At 37.0% G+C, this 20,968-nt stretch overlaps 1 protein-coding gene across 4 annotated transcripts in view; it reads left to right on the top strand.

The window, feature by feature from the left end:
• Positions 1-20,968, top strand: part of SH3D19 (SH3 domain containing 19) — an 81,457-nt gene that overhangs the window by 55,379 nt on the left and 5,110 nt on the right. For all 4 annotated transcript variants that reach the window (XM_032444493.1, XM_015861121.2, XM_015861119.2 and 1 more), the window contains 10 exons: positions 7,008-7,115; positions 10,245-10,357; positions 12,660-12,718; positions 13,618-13,882; positions 14,765-14,833; positions 16,091-16,163; positions 16,477-16,607; positions 19,062-19,120; positions 20,109-20,296; positions 20,549-20,601. In XM_032444493.1, coding sequence (XP_032300384.1) covers positions 7,008-7,115; positions 10,245-10,357; positions 12,660-12,718; positions 13,618-13,882; positions 14,765-14,833; positions 16,091-16,163; positions 16,477-16,607; positions 19,062-19,120; positions 20,109-20,296; positions 20,549-20,601 — 1,118 coding nt within the window. The remainder of the gene's footprint in view (positions 1-7,007; positions 7,116-10,244; positions 10,358-12,659; positions 12,719-13,617; positions 13,883-14,764; positions 14,834-16,090; positions 16,164-16,476; positions 16,608-19,061; positions 19,121-20,108; positions 20,297-20,548; positions 20,602-20,968) is intronic.

Genomic DNA, 20,968 nt, shown 5'->3' with positions numbered 1-20,968 from the left:
ACAGGAAGTCCCTTACACCTTTAAATTGTTCAGGTCAATAAAAATTTTGAAGCAGCTTATGAAAGCAATGAAGTAAGGCAACAGAATGGCCTTCAGGACAGCTAATTAGCTTAACTTGGATTTGTGTTTGCATTCTTCTTGGCTGAAAGAGTTCCAGGGATGCTACAGAGGCTGTAGCAGACTGGAAGGAGTACTGAGTGAGTGAAGAGGCATTCTGGGGTGCACCAGTGACAGCATCTAAATGGGAGCAGAGTTATGGTTCTAATGTCTGGAGACTGCAATTGTCAAACAGCCATTGTGTATGCGATAGTTTTAGAAGTCAGAAGCACAAGGAATTATGACTAGTTTCCATGCATCTGAGAAAAAATTTGTCTTTTCAGGCATTTGTTGAGAAAGTTTAACAACTGAAGGGAAAAGTGAACTGTTCTAAGTGTGAAAAAAGAGAATACTTACATTTTGAAAGTGCATAAAACTGAAAATGATGTTTTGGCTGCGTGACCCATTAGACTGCCTTTCCAAAAACCCACTAAAAATAACTAATGATAATTCTTCTGTTAAATCAGACAGTGATCCTGAAGAATATCACCTAATTTTCAAACAAACACAACAGCTTTTGTGATGAAGTAGTAAGAACAAATGGCAGTCTTCACCTTTCTGTCATCCTAGGTGTTATTTTTGATTTAATTAAGAAGAAAATACTCTTCATTCTGATAGTTAACTGAAGAATTATTCAAATTATGATTTCTCAATTTCCTGAGTGAAATGTCCATGGTTTTATTTGTTTAATAAAGTGACATCTTTGCTGCAACCTACTATAGAGAAGGTCTGATAGCATTATTGTTTTATTACACTGAAAAATTAGAATTCAGTCTGGACTTTTGCAGGTATGTGCAAGCTGAAAATCATATGCTATACCCTTGATTACTAATGCCATGCTAGGTCATGACAAAGCATCTACAAGAACAGCAGTGGCTTTCTGAAAAATGAGGCAACACAGAGCACTAACACCAGCTATTTCTCCTGTTCCCATAGGAACAGATTAGGATTTACAAGATGAATCCCCAGTAAAATGTTTTGTAAAGGCAGGAAGAGAAGCTGTAATCTAGCTCCCAATTCTCCAGACCTTTGCATTTCTTACATATTTGTCATTGTCATTACTTAACAAAATGACAGCACTCTGCTTGTTGTTATGGCAACCCTAGAGAGGAGGAAGGCTTTTATGCAGTGGTGTTTGAAACTAAGCACCAGCTGATTTTTTATTTTTTTAATTTTTTTGGTCAACAAGCAGTTTTACATCATGGCTTATAATATTCACAAACTTTTTTTCTGATACAGCACAAATGCATCTGGCATTTAGACTAATGTAAATAGAATGGGACAGAACTTTTTTTGCTAACATCGGATGCAAAACTAAGAAGCTAAAGTATTCAGTTAATGATGGGAAAGGTTTAAAAGTTGAGGTGATCATCAGGATGAAAAAGTGAAACACAGGCAAAACAAATTGTTCTTCCAGCATAAACTGAGAAACAGGGTATCAAGATCACTTTCAAAACATCTGTGATGGCAGCTGAAGCCTGTTGTAGCGCTTGGAGGCTCAAGAGCTCCATGCAAACCATGGCAGAACCTTGCACCTACCTCTTGTCTTCACTGTTGGCCCAAGGGAAATATCAGGAAGTAGAAGTTAGGAATCACAGATCCCTAAAACAGTTCTTTTCAGCAGCAGCCAGCACTGATGGCAGTTCTAAATACCTGCACAGCTTTTCACACAAAGGCTACAGATAATGTTCACAGATGTTTATATCCTAATGAAATTACTCCTGTTCCTGTCAGTCCCTTAGAGCATGAAGGCATCTATTTGGGACTGTAAATCTTGAAGTGCTAATGCTTTGATGACAGTTGTGATATTTGTGATCTTAAATAGTATCTTTACAAATCTCATAGCTGGTAACTGGGATTTGTGCAGTACCTTGGGGCTAAAACTTCACTAAACTGCTGGAATCTTTTGTCAGTAGTCCATTTTCACAAGGGCTCAGAAATGAAGTCCTTGTGCAGGTAGAAGTTCTGTGGCTTTGGTAGGTCCAGGATTTTTACTTGTATCATCTGCTGTGCTAAAGCATGCAGTGTGACTGCTTTCAGATGTCCTGAGGCAGAAAATAAGGCAAGAGTGTATTTAAGGAACATATTTAAATTAAAACCTGGAGGTGATTTTGCTAAAATATTTGAATTCTTTTCTATCTGTAGTGTTCTTCTCCTTTGCATTTTCTCTGAGGTATCCTACAGTTCACTGATTACTCTGTTCATGGTAGACCAGCACTTAATTTAAACCAAGTGTTTTGAAAGGTAATTTGGAGATATTCTTACCTTACCAGCAGAAGGCTGCTTTCTCTTTCATCTTCATCATATTTATGTATTTCAGTTCTAAGAATATTACAGCTGATGCATTTATCAATTCTTTTATTTAGTTTTTTATTTCATCATAGTATAAAAGTTCACTTCTGCCTGTATGGGCAGAAAAAATGACCAAACCAGTGATTACTGTCTATTTATATATATTGTTTCCTTCTTCCAAAATGAATGGTAGCATCTGTGTGATACTGTGGCCAATTCAGAAAAACTGCTGCTTGAGTAACTCTGTTTTCTGTGGGTTTGTTGCCCAGCAGCTTGTTTTTAATTGCTTCCTCAGGAAGGAAGAGGAGAAAAAGAACTGAAATATTTGTAACTGATCAGTTACTCCAGTGTTATCTTCAAAATAGTGCAACTTTTAGTATTGTACTGTGTTACTTTTGGTGACTCTTGTGGGTACTTGAAGTTACTTAACTTCCTTGGCTCAGCAAGAATAGATGAGGCTGTGTTTCTTACTCTCTGGGTGTTGTCTTGGGTTTTGTCTCCCACTATATGCCCAAATACCATCTGGCACCACAGATGTGAAGTTAGACCAATTACACAGGCCAGTTTCTAGCAATATGACATCATAGCTGACCACCTCTGGGCCAGAGGTTGATTTAGAGCCTCCTGAAGGCTCTTAGAACTTGAACTACCAGATTCTTTCCTGAACGACAAAATAGATCCATGATATAGGAAAAGCCTCCAAACTCATAGGTTGCAGTTTATGTTGGTCTTAGTCATCCTTTTGTTCCAAAGTCCGTGTAATTACTGTCACCTCTAGTGGTAGTTCATTGCTAGCTTGTCCATATGAAGTGTTGTGCTTTTAGATGCACGTAGAAAGTAAGTGTGGGGATCCCCTCAGTTAGAGAGAAATGACAAAAATCTGATTATAGTGAAAGCTTGGATAAAGTCAATTTATAACTTATAATAACTTATATAATTACATAATTCTGTAGTTGTACATCCTATGAATGCTTGTCATTACATGCTACAGTAGCCCAAGACATTTTGCTGTTCTAGTGGCAGCTTTGATTTTACCTCTTTTCCAGCTTTCTAACACCATGTACAAGGTATTTCAGTATCTGAGTACATTTTGTTTACAACAAGTACACATTGGATCTTCTTTTGCACTTCTTAGAATTTTTACTGGAACTTCTAGATAGTGTTTAACTCTACGTAATTTTTGACTTCATGCATTTTCACTGTGTTGATAGCTCCTTCTGCATGCCCCTCATGTATCCTGTAAACATAATTCATTCTTTAAATCAGGCTTGTTCATCAAAAGTGATGATTGCTGGCCTTGAGCTACCTTGCTTTTTGTTTCAGTTCATCAGATGTCAGCAGTGAAAAGAGCACAATGCCTAATACATGTGCAAATAGTTCACCGTGTTTCTACTGCTCTGAGTAGCAATAAATGTTGCTGCACAACATCTCCCTTGTTCCTACGACTTAGTACAACTTTTGTGGGTTTTATTTATATCTTGCTTATGTGTGAGAAGTTTGATATTTCTATTTGGGTGTCTTTTCTTGGAGGAATGATAATCCTCATGGTAAAGCTTTGTGAAATCAGTGTTTGCTTGCTTTGTTTTTATGTGGTTTTGACAGAATGATATTCTGAGTGCTTCAGAAAGGTCATTGAATGCTGTTGTATCAAAAGAAAGTTTGGGATAACTTTCTGAAGCTCCTTTTTCTTCTGTAACCTGCTCATTTCCAGCTTCAAATGAGAATGATAAATGGAAGTGGGCAAAAAAAAGCTCTCCTAAGCTAATGTAAGAAAGAGGTGTGATATATGGTGTGTTTGGATGCATAACTTTTATTTGTCTTTCCTACAAAGGAGCACAGTAATGTATGTTACCAATTAATCCTTTGAAACAAAAGCTCTAGAAGAGGGAGACTAATGAAAACACAGGCTTTAAGCATCATTGTGAAATTTTAATAAAGAAAGATCGATAGAAGTCTGTTGATATTTTATGAAAAATGCCTTGCAGATTAATTTCCTTGAGCTGAGGAGGTTTAAATGAGTATATTAACAATTCTGTTTTCACACTCCCATGAATTATGCTCAAACGATGCCCAATAGTTGTTAAACAACATAAAAATTTGATATGCTGTCAGTCCCATTGCACAAAGCTTCACAGTCATTCACTCAACTAATTTTTGCTGCAGACCCAACACTGGGGAATGCAGTGACACAAACAAGGTAATGAGTTTTCTACTAATTATGAGGTGACAACAGTATAATTGAACAGAAGATAATGAGTGGAAATCTAAGGTTTGTAAAAGGATCTTCTCAGACTTGGGTGAGAAAACAAGGCTTAAAAATGATGTCTCTTAAAGCTGTTGATTGAGAGACCTCAGCCAACTGCTGTATGGTCAAGAAAACCATATCTACACATAGAAACAATCAGCAACTGACAGACTAATTCTGTGCAATTTGAAATCATCCGATTTGTAAGAATTTTGGCTCATTAGAGTATTCCTTTTTGGCCTTCTTATATTTTTATAAGAATGAGGCTTTGGAAAATGATCTCATCACAGTTCATGCAGAGCTTCCTTCACCACTGCAGCAGGTGACTGTGAGAGATCCCCATTGCCTGCGTTGTTCAGACCTGTCTGACCATGAGTATACTGTGCCTTGAGCTTCCCCAAGAACTTCTATGGGAATGCCTCTGCAGGGGGCTCCTTGCAGCAGGGGTATGGTTAACACATACCTGGCAGACAGGGGAGGAAAGCCTGGATCAGATTTTATTTTTTCAGCTGCACCAAAATCATTCTGAATATCATTGTAAGAGTTAAAATTAGGTAAATTTTTTTTAATGCAATTCAAATTGTAGCAGTGCAGCTTGCAGACCCTAGGTATAAAGAAAGGAAAGAAAATCAAAACTGCAGCCTTGTTCTAAGAGTGGGATTTTTATGTTTCTTGTAACTACCTTACTACCAGACTGTTTGCAGCCCTGCTGTGATCTGTGTTTTCCACTCCTCCAGAAGAAAGTCTTGTCTGGTGCAGCTTTCACAGAGGTACCTAAACCTTTTGCTGACCAGTGCTAATCTAAGGTTTGCAAATCCAAGTTTGCTGTATGCAGGAGAGCAGTCAGACATGCTGTAATTCAGCAGCTTGTTCTTACAGGTTGCTCTGTCTGAAATTATTTTGGGTATTGCTAGTTTTAAAATAATAAAATAAAGATTAGTGTACCTGGATTACTTCTTCTCTCTGAAAATACCAGGATTTTTACTCTTAGTTACAGTGCTGAAAGATTTGTTCATAAGTAAATACTGTACTTCTGGATATTTTGAAATCTAATTTGCATTCACAAACACAGATTTCAAGTGTATTGATAAGCTGCAATGTGTTATACTTTTCAAAATTATCTGTAAGAAATCATGACTTCACACTACTTAACATTTCTGTTGTTTCTTCCTAAGTGTTTGATAGGATTTTATCACATGCAGAATTTCTGACTTTGTTGCAAAGTGTGCAGTAGTTTTGGGAAGGGGTGAGTTTTTTTCTCAAAAGCCCTGTAGAATTTAAGGAGATGCCCAGCGTGCTTCTTCTCTGAGGCTCTGACACTCCATAAATAACATCTCATTGAGCTGTACATCTAAAAAGGCCACCATAGGAGATCAAACTCATCTGTTGGAGCTGTGAATGCATGCCATGGAGAATTTATTGGCCAGAATACTTCTCTAGTTTCTGCCCTATATGTTTATGATGCATTGCCATTTTACTTCATTTTTTCATAATGTCAGAGGAAAAGGTAGCATCTGTTAACAACAAAGAAAAGAAATATTGCTTTCTGACATGAAGGTGTACTTTAGAAAGAACCCCTTGATTTTAATTTTATTTCTGTACAAGTATTTTCACAGCTGCCTTCTGCATGCACATATGTTCTCATGCCTATTAATATAAGACCCGCGATTAAGTTTATTAATCATAGAAAACATTGCTCCTATCTTACCAACTGAATGACTGGACAGACTAGAAGAGGAATGAGTGATACGTGTGGGCACAGACAGCTCGAGGACAACTCAGTGTCCTTGGCCTGAAGTAGTCTTCCCCAGAGCTTCAGGTTTATATTCAGTGAAAATGATGCAGAATCTTCAAAGGAATTAGGTATTCTACAGCACAGAGAGACTGTACTTAGTAACATTTATGTTCTTTCTATTTTTCTGTTTGTTTCTGTAGGCATTTTTTCTGCTATAGTGCTGCCTGTTCAGCTTTGGCAAGATTTTGTTGATTAAAACTTTTTGGTGATTGTGTTTGCAGCATATTCAGGCAACTACTCTGAGAATACATTTCCTTGAAGCCATCCTGATTGCAGGTCCCTGTTATCAAGCAATGCGGTTGCTCTGGTTCAGTGGCTTATATAATCCTAGAAGGCATCTGGAACATTTTTGTGTTAATTCAACTATGAAAACAGAAGTACCTAAAAGATATGTTATTTACAAAGAGCTCTACTCTATTCACATCAGCCCAGTGTTTGTCCCTGAAAACAGATTTATTTTTTATTACTTTCTTGAATATGAAATATTAATGTTCTTAGTAACTAATGCAGTAGCTGGTAAGATTTATGTTTAGCAAATGAGCCTTAAATATATTGTGGTGGTTTTTTTTCCCCTTATAGATCCATTCCAGTTTCTTCCCAAAACTGAACCAGCAAAGGAACAGGCAGCTCAACCAGCTCTAGCGCGGAAACCCACTGTTATCCGAATCCCAGCTAAACCTGGAAAATGTAAGTTTCTTTCCTGAACTGACTGAAAAATATTTATCAAGAAATGATTTTAACTGCAACTTACTATTTATAAAGGGGATTGCTATTAACTTGTTATATTAGTTGTCAGAGGAATCCCAAGGTACAGCTTAAAAAGACAAATGACACACAAAAAGAGCTGTGGTAGGAGGGAGCAGTGGTTGGGAGTCATGATACTCTTGCAGCTTCCCTGTCTGGCACCTTCCCCTGCACTAAGTTTGATGTTTCTTGAACCTTTTGGGGCTAATGCTTACTGGTAGAGAAGTGGTGACAGGGAGATATGATCTAAAAGATTGCAGAGAAGAGGGGGAAGAGACCTTTTCAGCAGAGCAAACTTATTCAGCCAGCTAAATCGTCTGCTTTGGTAACAACTGACTTATATTGAGACATCAGCTGAGAATATTTTGTTGCCATTCCCAAGCTTCCTGGGAGCAGGGTCTGCAGTTTTCAAAGGAGCCTCATTAAAATTGTTCTTCAAAAGTTATTATAAAATTTTCACAGCTTACATCAAAAAGTTTCCTTGACCTCTGACCTAAAAACCAAGGTCATTTAAGCAGTAGTGTCTTGGTAGTAACAGAGGGAATGAAGAAGGTATGCAAGAATTTGGATGCAAATAACTGATTTGTTCAGTTTTGTGTCAGGAATCTCCTGACTATGGTTTTCTTCTACCTTTGGTCCTTTATATCTTTACAAATGACAATGACAGTGTTTCACAGTGGAAATTTATCAGAAATCTTGCATAGGTCTTTGTGTGTTCATCTTTCCTTGAGTACATACTTGCTGATGTGCAGCCTTATGTTTTATCCTCAAAGTTTAGGAAGATCACAAGACTGCTAGCTCTAAAAACTCATACTTCAGACTCATGCTTTATTAAACTGAATAGCTGTTGAACCAAAAATATCCTGGTAGCATTGCTGCTAAGACTTTTTCTCATTTCCTGAGATCCCTTCCCACCACAGTTTTAAAATATCAGGTTTTCTTCTCCTCTGCATGAAATGCAGTGGGAATGATGAAAAATGCAGAGAAAACAGAAAATAAGCTATGAGGAAAAGTCATTCTGCTAATACACGATCATAAATAAAAAGCTTTATTCAGTTGGAAGAATTTTGTTGAGAGTCTACTGTTAAGAACTTGAGGCATAGTTTATCTCCACAAAGGAGATCTTCTGTTGTAATTTCAATTTAAAAAAAAAAAAAAAAAGAAAGAAAGAAAAAAAGACCTGAAAAATTCATTCTTTTTGTCTTTTTCATCATCTGGACTCTTTTCAGCTCATAGATAACCTATCCGTTGCTGCTCTCTAGTGGCATTCGAACTTTCTACAGAAACTACCCATCATAATGTACTTAATTACAATTGAGGGATATGAAGGACTGTTTTGAAAGAGGGGTGGCTGGAAGATTAATAGAATGTGAAGGAGCAGGAGCAGGTTCCAAATAAGCAAAGAAGCCTTTTGTCAAATAGGAGCTACTGTGGGAATGTAAGCTGTTAAAAAATGAGAGTAGTACAATTGGGCTAAGGAGTGACGAGGCTTTAGTAGCATTTAGCTTGTAGGGGAGCTACATGATCTTAGTACAACGGGTTTGTTTGTATGTTTGTTTGTTTACCATTCTGGGTTAATACTGTCAGGAAGCAGCACAATAAAAAAAAGCCCAATAAAACTGAAAACTGAAAAATAAAAAACAAACTAAAATTCAGCACTCCAATAATAATAATAATAATAATAAAAATAAATAAATAAATAAATAAATAAAGGTGGATGTTAAAGAATTTTGGGCTCTGGTGCTTTAGAAGGTGTTCATTAGTGTTTTCGTTGAGCTGAAAGGAAGCATTAAACTTCCACTTCAGTTTTTACACTAAGAAATCAGTGGATATAGCACCTGCTTTCCAGTTTTTGGAGCTTTTTTTTCTTTTTTTCTTTTTTTTAACATTAATTTTGGCTTTATAAATGGTAAAGGAAGGGAAGTCAAGCCATCTGTGCATATATCCAGATTTGAGGTGGTGTGAATAAATTAATCTGTCAAGCTCTTTATGTATCAGTGAGGTATGTTAAGAGAAGATATCCCTTGCAGTTACGTGCAGGTACCATTTTTACTTCTCACAGTACTAGCTTAGAAGAGTGGATGAACTTCATTAGCTTCCATTCCCTATGCTCTGTAATTGTCAACACAGTAACTTTAACCTGCTCCTAAGGATTATAGTGTATAATAATCCTTGAACTTATTTACTAACAAACATCACACCAACCTTTAGATGATGGTAGTGAAACTGAGGTGTTAAAATCAAAAACCACTGCACCTTCCCATGTGATCTTTCTCTGAAAAGAGTACTTTTTGTGAAATGAATAACTTAAAGTTGTTCATTCCATTGAATCTGCCTTCATTTTTGTTGTATTTGGAAGTCCAGGCTGTCTATATGCCTTTTTTATGTGATTCCAAATTTCCTTAGTTCCTTAAAGACTGCCAGGGAACTCACAACTTTCCTTTTGTTTTGTCCTCATGAATTTTTCTAGCAGGCAGGAGTTTTTTCTTGCCTTTACCTTTCTGTAGATTCTTCCAGCCAAGTCTTCTGATCTTTCAGGGTTACTTGAAATAACCCTCAGCTGTTTTCCAGCCTGAAGGATATTCCAGGAGCTGACAGCTGAAAAAAAGTGAGCTAGTTTAGAAATGTGGCTGAGAGATGGTGATGGTGTTTCAGGGTATCCAGGAATGACTCTGACATTCCCAGGGGTAGAAACTCTGCTACTCGTCTAATATTATATCAACAAGTATTGCAGCTGAAACCCTAGAATAACTTTCTGGTGTGTCCTGAGATACAAGTGGAGGTTCATTATGTGGGAAGGGAAATAGTCCTGCTTTCATCGTTAGAGTTGCCATGTTCCCTTCACATCCCTTTTCTGTTCACTAGTCTTTAAGTGTTCCTGTGTACTTGCTGCTTTGACTTTGAGGAAGGAAGTTGTGTTCACAGTAAGATGCCCCATGCCATGATGGATTCTTTTACCTAGCGTTGGTTCATTTAAAGAATCTATTAGACTTAAAGAATTAAAGAGTTAATTTGACTTTCTATGTAAACAAGCTATTAATTAGACTTTCATTCAGAGCTTTGTTTTTACAGCTTCAGATGAAATCCCACATAGCCCTCCACCACTTCCTGCTGAAAAGCCTATAGGCAACACCTCTGACATCACAGCGGGCAAACCCAACAGTGGTGACCTATTAAAAAACGTGGTAAGTTAGAACTGTTTTATGGTATAACAGCTTTCCCTACTTTGGGTAACAGATCTCTTGTCACTCTCAACCCTTTTTAAGTAAGTTATTTGAGGGACCAAAGGATGAAAGGGACTACTCAAAAATACAAGGCTTTCTTCATTTAACTGTGCTAACTTAGATTGCTGCCAATTCTGAAAAACACTTTGCTGATTTTAGTTAACTTCGATTACATCTATCTTCAATTTTCTGCATTTTGCATCTGGAATCAGGGTATGCTATAATTGATTTTTGAAAGCACTGCAAAATGTTTCAAAGTCTAACAATATTTGGACAGTCAAATATTGCCAAAGTCCTTCAGAAATAAGTTTTCTTTTTTTATTTATATATATATATATATATATATATATATATATATATATAAACATTTATTTATTTATTTATTTCATACATGTAGTTCTTTTTCTGTGGCCAACCTAAATACAGGCAGGATAAACTGTTCTGTTAGTGAGCGAAGCTTGATTTCTTCAGTTTTCTTCCAGTTGTTTTACTCTGGCCCTTACCAGAACCTGAGTAGAACCATCAATTTTGAAAAGGCTCCTCGTTCCTTGCTCCTGAGCACATAATGATGGCGTACATTGTAGCTATGTATCCTGTGTGCCTTTTGATGCAGACGTACTAAAGAGAATTGAAGTAGAAAATGACAGTAGAATTTCCAAATGTTGAGAGTGATGATAACAAGAATTTTGGTTAATCTTGTGGAAAGCACAGGCAGTAAAGAGATAAATCAAAAGCTCAAACTAGGTGGACAGCTGCCAGCAGATGTATTTTTAGCTACTTTTGCTTGTAGATAGAGAGGTTTTTGTACATCATCGCTAAAGGGGCTATTCATAGAGGTCCTATCTTTCCTGGACAATGCTGAAAAAAATAATTGCCATTACAAGACAATAAATAACATTGTGCACAATACAACCCCAAGATGTTTGAGTATCATCCAGATTATTCTGAAAGGCACATGGAAGATCCACCTCATACAATCATTTTGGAATAACCTGTTACAGATTTTGAGATTCGTTCTTCTGAACTGAAGCTCAGATTGAATACGCTCATTTCAAGCTATTTCCATTGCCATGTGGTAGACACTGAGAATAAATTGATAATGAAATATTACAAAAACTGGTGCTTCAAAAACTAGCAGTGTTTGTCTGTGAAACTGATTTCAATGGAACAAATAGCAACAATTAACCTTAAGCAGCAGTTGGTACAGACTTGTTCTCTTTCAGGCAGAAGAGGAAAACTTCTGCTGTTCGGATACCGCTCCCATCTCAAAGTGGCAGGTTTCCTTTTAATCGGAAGCATTTACTTGGGAGCATTCATCTGGGGATATAGTCAAGAGTCAAAGTTCTGTCACAAAATATATGGAGAAAAATCACAGAAGCTGTTTACTAGTTTCAAGCATGTGTCCACATCTAGATAAATACAGCTGTTCAGCTCTTTTTAAAGTTACTGATTCAAAAAGGTTACTTTTGAACCCAAATTCAGCTCTGATTTACCATTCTGTCACAAACATCTGTGCTTGGTCAGCTGAGTTGGCACCATTCTCTGGCACTGGGATAAAAATGAACAGCAGGAGGCAGAAGGATGGTAATTTGTTAATCCATTACTGTGGTCCAGACCATTCAAATATGTCGTGTGTTCCTCTCTACTGACGGCTGTGAGGTAGTAATCTCTGGCAAGATGGGGGTGGGCATCTGGAAGCAGTAAATACTTGATCTGCCAAAGCAAGACTTATTAGGATTTGTCTGTTAGGTCTCTAGGAAACATCCTTAGATACCTTTCTGAATGAGACCTAACATTATTGGCAAGAGACTTTTTCCAATGCGAGCTGCATCAAGGTTGTATTTTCTGCTCTAAGCCTGTGCAAAATGTCAGCGTGTCCTTTCATCCGTCAAACTTAAGGCGCATAGTGAAACTGCAAGTAAGTTGGAATCCTACAGGCACTGAAATTGCACATTTGTATGACTGTCCAGAATCTGGCTCTTAGGCTTTGACTCCCAAGTTGTAGGCAAGAGAGGGCTGGGTTATACCTAGTGCACAATTTAAACTGTGATTCAGGAAGTCAGAGAAGTTATTTACATTTCCCTCTAAGTACAGCAGTAACACTTTAGAAGACTTTATGTTATTTATTACTTTATTCCTCAAACTCCATTTTTTTTTTTTGTTTTTCCTGACTGTAATTTACAATAAGAAATGCATCATTTAAACAGGATCTGTTTCATTTCCTAGGTTTAATGAAACAACTTTGTCTTTTTAATCTTTGTAGGATTTGAATCATTCAGAACAAGCTGGAGCATCTCAACCAGAACCTGCATTACCCTCAAGGTAAGGGCAGTTCTTCACTTATTCACTTAACAGAGATGTTTCTGAATTAGTTTGTGTAGTTAGTCTCAGATATTACTGACTCTTGACCTAACTCAGTAGGATTAGGTACTTTTACTGTATTCACTAATAAATAAACAGGACCAAGTTGCTAGCTGTTTCATACTTGTTTGCACTGTATTGGTATGAGCAGAGATTATAGGAGGACAGCTGTTTGGCTCTTCAGCTAATGTGCAGTGGCTGCTGACAGTCATTCCTTTCTGCATCTTTAACCTTTTCACCCTCAGCTGAACATAGAACATCCTTTCCTGCATGTTGCTGACCTTTTGATCAACAGTGCTTGCACTTGTGGCTGGGTTTGAGTGGTAAAGGAATGGAGGTGGCAGATGCTGCCACTCCAGAATGGGCGCATGCTAGGCCAGCACCTTCCTGGAAGCACAGGCTAATTTCTACAATATCTCTACTGTTTACTTAACTGAAAAATAAAATAATAAAATAAAATAAAATAAAATAAAGCAGCAGAATTAATTATAACCTATTTTTATTCCTTTCAACAATCAATAAAGAAGAGCTGAGGAGGAAAAAGCAGTTGGACTAGCCTTAGATTTGGATCCACTAAATGCCATAGACAAAGCGGAATCAGATTATGCATTGCATAATCTGGCAAGCAGACTTGGAAATATGCAGTAAAAGGATCTAAGTGCTTGATCATCTGATCTCTTTTGTCTGAAGGTTTGTTTAATGTATTCATGGAGAACTTCAGTTATTACACACTCTTCTATTATGCTGCTCATCATGACCATGTTTCCTTATAGCAAGCTCCATAGCTAGGGCTGTGGTGGAGAGTGGGGAGGCAAGCCTATTAGTGCACACATTTCTCTTACTGTTCACTCAATTTTTAGGCCTGTGGATGGAAAAATTACACCAGCTCGACCTCCCCCACCTAAAGGTGTTCCTGGAAGGCCACCTCCACCAAAATTCTCTTCAACCAAGACCTCTTCCCAGAAGGATGCTCTTTCCCGATCTATTTCTGACATTGCTTCTGATAAAAAACCAAGCAAGCTCAGATTGGGACCCAAAAGAACGAAAAGCCAAGTCTTAAAAAGTCAAGATCCAGCTTTACCTCCTAGACCTAAGCCAGGTCATCCCCTCTATAATAAATACATGGTAAGAGGTGAGATATTCTGAAACTTGTTTATAGAACAGTGATGGTAGAAATAGTAGTGAAAAATGTACTGGTATGTTAATATGATATGGCTAGTGCATCTATCAACATAATCTTCCTTAGAAAGTACTAGTAAATAGTTATAAACACTGTGAGATAATACTGGAGAAGGCAAAATATAAATGCAAAGTATAAATACATGTATGTGTGTATTTTTGTATATGTGTATTATCTTTCTACATATCTTTAATGTACAACTTTTGTTGGGTGGAGTTCTCACAGTCAGTTCTGGATTCTATTAAGAGGACTTAAAATGATAAATATCATGTTTATATATTGCTTTTTCCGTATATGTCAAAATGCTTAGCAAAACTGGGGGAGCAATGCAACTTAAAAAATAGCTTACCTTGCTGAATCAGGCTTGCAAAGAGTGAGAACAGTGCTTATCTTACATTTTCAGTGTATTGATGTAATCCCTCTTCATTATAAAAAAATGTTATTTTGCTATTGCATGTATTAATAGAGGATAGTAAGTAGAAATGGATCAGTATTACAGATAAAAAGGAGAATCTTTCCCCAGATATTTAAAATGAAAGCAGAATATATCTGTGTATTAGAGGGTTGCTGAATATCATACATGGTATAGTATAATAAAAGGTAAATGGCTAAAAGACCTTTAAAACTGATGACAAAAAAGCAGTTTCCCAAAAAGGCTGTTTCTATCACCTGCTGTTTTGTTCTAAATACTTTCCAAATGAGCGTGTCATCTTCCAGAAGACTCCTGAATTATTTACCTGTATTAGGTGATCTGAATGGTTCCATCACCTGGCTGTCTTCACATGCTTAGAAATGAAACAAACTATTCCCATTTGCTTCTATTTCAGCTGTCTGTGCCTCATGGAGTTGCCAAGGAAAATTGCCTTCCCAGAAACCATGGAGAACTGTCTCGTAAGGTAAGACATTTTCTTCTGGTGGTTAATGTTTCATGAGTAAGTGGTCCTGAGTAAGGCCCATGTTATGTTAAAATATCAAATGCTTTAGGCTTTAAAAGTTACTCTAAGAAATCCAATAGTGGTTTATTAAATCCTTGAGTTTTCTTTAATAAAAACAAAGCAACTGCCAAAACAGAATCCAATAATGGTGATTTGCCTTATGGCACCAGGTCATTCTGCTTATGGAGCAGAGCAGCAGTAATTACTCGGGAGTGCCAGAAGAGAGGGAAACTGGCAAAGTTCCTCTGTCTCCTATGAAGATAATGACTCCCTTTGCTGAATATCTGAAAGATGGGCAAAAGATAAGCGGTTAGTTTTACAAAGTGATGTAATTGATATATCAGTGAATTGACTTACAGTCTTCAAAGTATTTTCTTTTCTCTGGACTTATACAAAATTTAATGGGTTTTAGGGCATGGCTATATTAATATCAAATAGCTGGTACAAATTCTAGCTATGAGCAGATTTTTCATTAGCAGAAACGCATAGGTTTCTATTCTCCCTTGTTATCCATATTATTCTGTCCTTACCTTGATTCACATTAGGTTTTTCTGGTTGTTTCCTTTGCTTTTAACAACAAATTACTTCTCTTGACAGCAATTCTTGCATAGTGATTGTAAAACACTTTGTTTTTACACAGCGATTGAAAAATAGTACAGTCTAAAAACTCCTGCCTAGTGAGTGGATTAGAGATGAGGCTCAACACTGTGAATATGATTTCCCTTTACAAAGATTCCAAACTAAACTTATCTTCCTGTAAACTTCCTAGCGTCTTGCTCCCCACTCTGAAGTAATTGGCAGTTGGCAGATGTGCTGACTCTGCTGTGTGTGCTGGGGCTGAGCATGGAGAAGCGACTGGTGACATGCAGTACTGAGCGGCAGCACAGAATTTGGCCACAGCGAACTGCCATCAACTCTCCAGCTTTCTGACACACAGAGCTAGTTGAGGCTTTGTCTGTACTGGGAAAAAGTTACATGCGCTTCCTTTCCTTTTGCTGGGTCAAAAGTAGATTTCAGTGAAATACCTTTTGGTTTACACTGGCAGAAGGCATACAGAATACAGACCGGTGACCAGTACTTATTTTTGTCTCCTACAGTGATTTTCTAATATCATACTAATGTGTCTGAAGTCAGAAGACAATTTTAAGAATTTATGGCAGCAAATCTGTGTTAATATCTTCCATGATTTATAAACTCTTTCAATTTGTTTGTTGCCAGGATTCAAACAGTTCTACAAAAGTTTCTGACAAAAGTGCTCCCCATGCTGTAGCACTGCATGATTTTTCTGCAGGTAAGTACATGTGAATATTTTGCAAGCTTGTTTTTTCTCCAAGACTTTCAAATGGGGATTTTCCTTGGACTTGGATCTTAAAAATAATCAGGAAGCTCAGTGAGCAAGGTTAAAATCCAAGTTGTTAAAATCCAAGAGTTTACCTATGGTTGTGCCGGTCTTTTTCTTAAAGCTAATTTGTTTAGCAAGTACAGTTAAAGCTTTATGAAAACTTATTCTGCTTTTGTCCATGGTATTTATATTAATAAATTTTAATGATCGAAAATCAGTGAGGGTGAAAACCCCCATTAAGTGTAATGATGCTGTCTTGCAGAGCATGCTGATGACTTGGAACTTCGTTCTGGAGATACTGTTTATCTTTTGGAGAGAATCGATGCCAAGTGGTACAGAGGAAAATGTGGGAATCGCACAGGGATATTTCCTGCCAGCTTTGTTAAAGTGGTTGTATGTGGGCTTTGTATACTTCGCTAAATCCTCACACATTGGTTTTGTTGTTCTGTTTTACTATATCTCCTGTGTTTAATTCCACTCACTATTTAGATAATCTCTTTTCCCTCTGGCATCACAGAAGACATATCAACTTGTTTGCATGATGTTAGAGAGATGCTTGATTTGGCAGAGCCAACTTGTGTTACGGGGATTATTTTGCTGTTAATTTCAAGCCAAGTGAGAAAATCAGATTACCAGATTCTCTCTCTTAATCTGGGTAGTTTATCTGCATCTACAAGCAGATTATTTTTCACAGCTGCATACAAAAATCAGCATGTAGTGCAGTGATTGCTTTTTGCCCTCATCTCAGCTTCTCTCATGTTCTTGTCCCCTTAAGCTTTGCTGGAGTCACCACTTCTGCACCCACGTAGTGAATCAGGCCAGGGCAGCATTTGAGCTCAGTAAAACATATTTTCTTTGTTCCCAGAATTCTTGTTTTCCAGATGGATCGGTTCGCCTACATGGCTTCACAAATGGGTGTGCTGGCACAGTGAAAGGAGATTGTGCTATTGCAAATGAGCAGTTTAAAGCAATTCTGCTACTGAATATGACATTTGCCAGTAAACTGCAAGCAAGAGGCAGGTGTTGTTTTGGTGCCTAACAGAAATGAATTGAGAGGCTCATCTTAAAAGAAATGCAATGTAGTTCTGTGCCTCAAAAGCTAGATGAGATCTATTGCAAGCCTAACTTGAAGTTTGAAGTTTGTTTTGTGCCAGTATGAGTGGTCATTGGGCTATCCACCTCAGCCAAGTGGGCATGGAAGAGCACTAAGTTAACATTAGGATGCAGGGAAGGTGTATGACTGGCTGCTAAAGACAGTTAAAGTCTGTGCTGATCTGGGGCAGCTGGCAGAGATGAGAACTGCTGCTGTATGAAAAATACCATATACTCAGAAACCATCACAGTATGTTATGTAGGGTGTCTGTTTAGTTTGTAATGCATTACTAGAAGAGAATTTCAAAGCATGGAAAGCACTGAAGAATAACAAATAGACCTGCAGTTAGTAATCATGGAATTATACTCAATTTGCTTTACAAGAAAGATTTGTTAGATATATTGAGTATTCTCTTCTACACAAAATGAGAGTGTAAAGCATTAACATTTTGGTAAAACTGCCGGCATACAGATAAATGGTTGTATATTAAAGCAGTGTAATGGATCTTTGGGATCAAATTCAGCACTGATACTGGCAGATACAACTTCCTAACAGCTAGGGAAGATGCTTTTCAAACTCTTTTTTTTCATTCTAAGAGTTGAGTGAGAAGATAATAGTTTTAGAAGAATTAGAAGAAAAAAAGTGTGTGTGTGGGGGGGGGGGGAAGTAAATACAGCTTATTTGCTGAGTGAGTTTTCCTGAGAATTCATGTCAGCTTAGGTATTGATACGAGGCCTCCATCAGTACACTGTAGTGTGTTTTATGATATCAAGCCACATAGGAGCTTCATGTCTGGATACCTAATGAACAGTAATACACTGTTATTGTTTCCCATAGACTCTTCAAAGCACCACAGATCTAAGCTTCTCTAACAAGAGCAGTGAAAAGACTGCCTGAATATCATCTTTGTCTGAATAATTTGTCCGAAATTGACTGATTTCAATTCAGTCCTTCACAAAAGCAATTAAACTTTTTTTTGTTGATGTGCAGGGAACTCGCTTATGTGATAGTAAGCTGTAGTCCAAAGCTCCTAGCCAACATCTCTAGGCTTGTAGAGGCACGTGTAGTTTTACACTAAATATCACTGACCACTCTTCAGATCATACCAAACGTACAATTAAAGTCACCTTGTGTTAATGGTCTTGAATGCTGTCTGTTTGACTTATCCATGTATGGATTTTCTAGACAATATTTCTCCAGTCCCTTTAATTAGCACATGGTAGCTATCTACAACTGAGCAAAGAATGATTGTTTGTTTTTCCTAAATTAATCTTTCTTTAATATATGCTGCCACTGCATGAATACTGAAGTGAGATTTAGGAGATGTTGTTTGTTCTGAGTACAGCTGGCTACCAAAGCCCAGAAAAAAAATGTATAAACACTAATTTTGTCTGTTGTGGTATGTTGCACTAGCAATTACTAACTGCAAGTTTGGAGCTAAGTGCAACAACACATTGTAGCATCCAGTCCCATTTTCTGTCAATCAACCAGGCTGCAAGCCAGTTTATTAAAACAGGCTAATAAAAAACATCTAGTATGCATGAGATTGAAAAATCAGACATACAGAGCCAAAATCCACATTAAAATTGTTGTATATCAGAACGTTTCAGTGACTGTGTAGCAGCACATGGAAGTTAAAAATGGAGTTGATGTTTAGTGGAAAAATAGATGATTTTAACAAGTTCAGTATTTACATTAGTTACATTTGCATGAGCTTGAAATTGAAGGCTTTACTTATTTTGTTGTCTTATTAGATTGATGTTCCAGAAGATGGCAAAAGGAAAAAAATACCCTGCTCCTCGCAATCCATTAAGTGAGTCAGATAAATATTGTTTTCTTTCTCATCTTGATTTAGTAGAAAGTAAAAGGAAAGGTAATATGGAAGTAGATGTTATCTGTGCTGAGGTTAATGTGGTTAATAGTTTCTTCACCAAAATTAGTTTTAAAAAATAAGCGTTTCTTGCATTTCACTAAGAATCTTTTTCAGGAAGAAAAAGACTTAACTTTGTATGTTTAAAAATTGGCATATCACTTCATAACAAGTGTTTATACAGATATACAGCTCTCTTGAACACAACTAAATAATGCTTTAGTGGCTTTCATAACTTCTAACTGCAGGAGGTAAAGCTAATTCAGGCAGAGACAGGAACTAGTAGCAACAGGAATGTCAACCTTGTTGTGATAGATTTTGGTTTGTCCTAACTGAAACTTGTTTGTTTTTTTTTAAAGCCTGCTTCTGCAGTTAACAAATGAGCAGAAAATGCTACTGCTGAAGCTTTTAAGAAGATATGAGTGGGGATGGGATTTGTGCCACACTCTGTAACTTGTATCAGATTCACTGATACTAATGTGTTCTTAACATTAACTAACATTAACATTAACTAACACTAAGTTTTTATCTTCAGTGATTTATTTCCCCACCCTGGGATGCTCTTAACAAAAGCATATTAGTACACTTATGTGGATATGGGCAAAATTATAGAATGGGACACGTAGAAGTAATGTTTCTTGTTTGACAGTATGTGATCTTATGCAAAAATACTGTAGCAGCCAGGAATTCAGATACAGATGTTACCTCCATCTCCTTTAGGTTCCTACTCATCTTCCTCAGGCAGCAGAGGTGATAACTAGGTCAACACTCCAATTTTCCATCTGTTCAATCTTAAGTGCATTCTTTTTTATCGTTTTACTAAAAGGTATCAACACATACTTTGCATAATGCTAGGAGAATATTATGGGGACAATAGTATTAAATATTGTGTATTAAATATACATAGTAAGTTCCTGTATTGTCTGTGCAGGGGTCCAAGATGTGTAGCACGATTTGAATACATCGGAGATCAGAGAGACGAACTCAGTTTTTCAGAAGGTGAAACAATTGTCCTTAAAGAATATATAAATGAAGAGTGGGCCAAAGGAGAACTCAGAGGCACGTCTGGAATTTTCCCCTTGAACTTTGTGGAAATAATTGAAGATCTTCCTGGAAAAGGTATGACTACATTAACAAAAATGTTCAAGAATGTGGTTTTATATAAGACACACTAGTAGTGTGTAAGAAAGATATAGAAGTCCAAAATGTCAATGCATGGGAGAAAGGAGGTGGAAAGGAAGATAGATGTGATAAATCAAATGGAATACTATGATTGAATTTAATCTTAACAGTCACTTTGAGTACCTGAAGTTGCTGTCATTATATTGAGTAGCCATTGCTTCTGTTCTAAAGTTGTTCTTTACTACATAGGTACAGGAGGAGCACAGAAGAAAAAAGAGGAGGTTTCTTCTCCCATTCTTCAGGTAATAGAATTACATAGAGGTCTCATAGTTTAGCATAGACTTTCTATTACAATCACAGATTAGCTGCACAACTCTAAATGTAGTACAATTCCCACAGCGCATAATGGTGTGTGGGCGCATCTGTAAGTCTTACAGTTGTTCTACCTAGATTGATTTCACAGCTTTTGGCAAATTATCATATGTTACTTCTTTATCCTTTCTGCTTAAGGAAATTCTTACTAGATGTATTTTAAGTATTGTGTATTAAGTATGGCCTCTGCCATAAAAAGGAATGCTTGTGAGCTTAGATAAAACTATATAATAATTGCTGAAATGCTTTTTTTGGTTTGTATCTGCAGTAACAGTACTGTATATGAGAAAATTAGGG

Source organism: Coturnix japonica, chromosome 4 (genome assembly GCF_001577835.2).
Source record: "Coturnix japonica isolate 7356 chromosome 4, Coturnix japonica 2.1, whole genome shotgun sequence".
Classification (NCBI taxonomy): Eukaryota; Metazoa; Chordata; class Aves; order Galliformes; family Phasianidae; genus Coturnix; species Coturnix japonica.
This window is presented reverse-complemented; position numbering and strand designations above follow the sequence as displayed.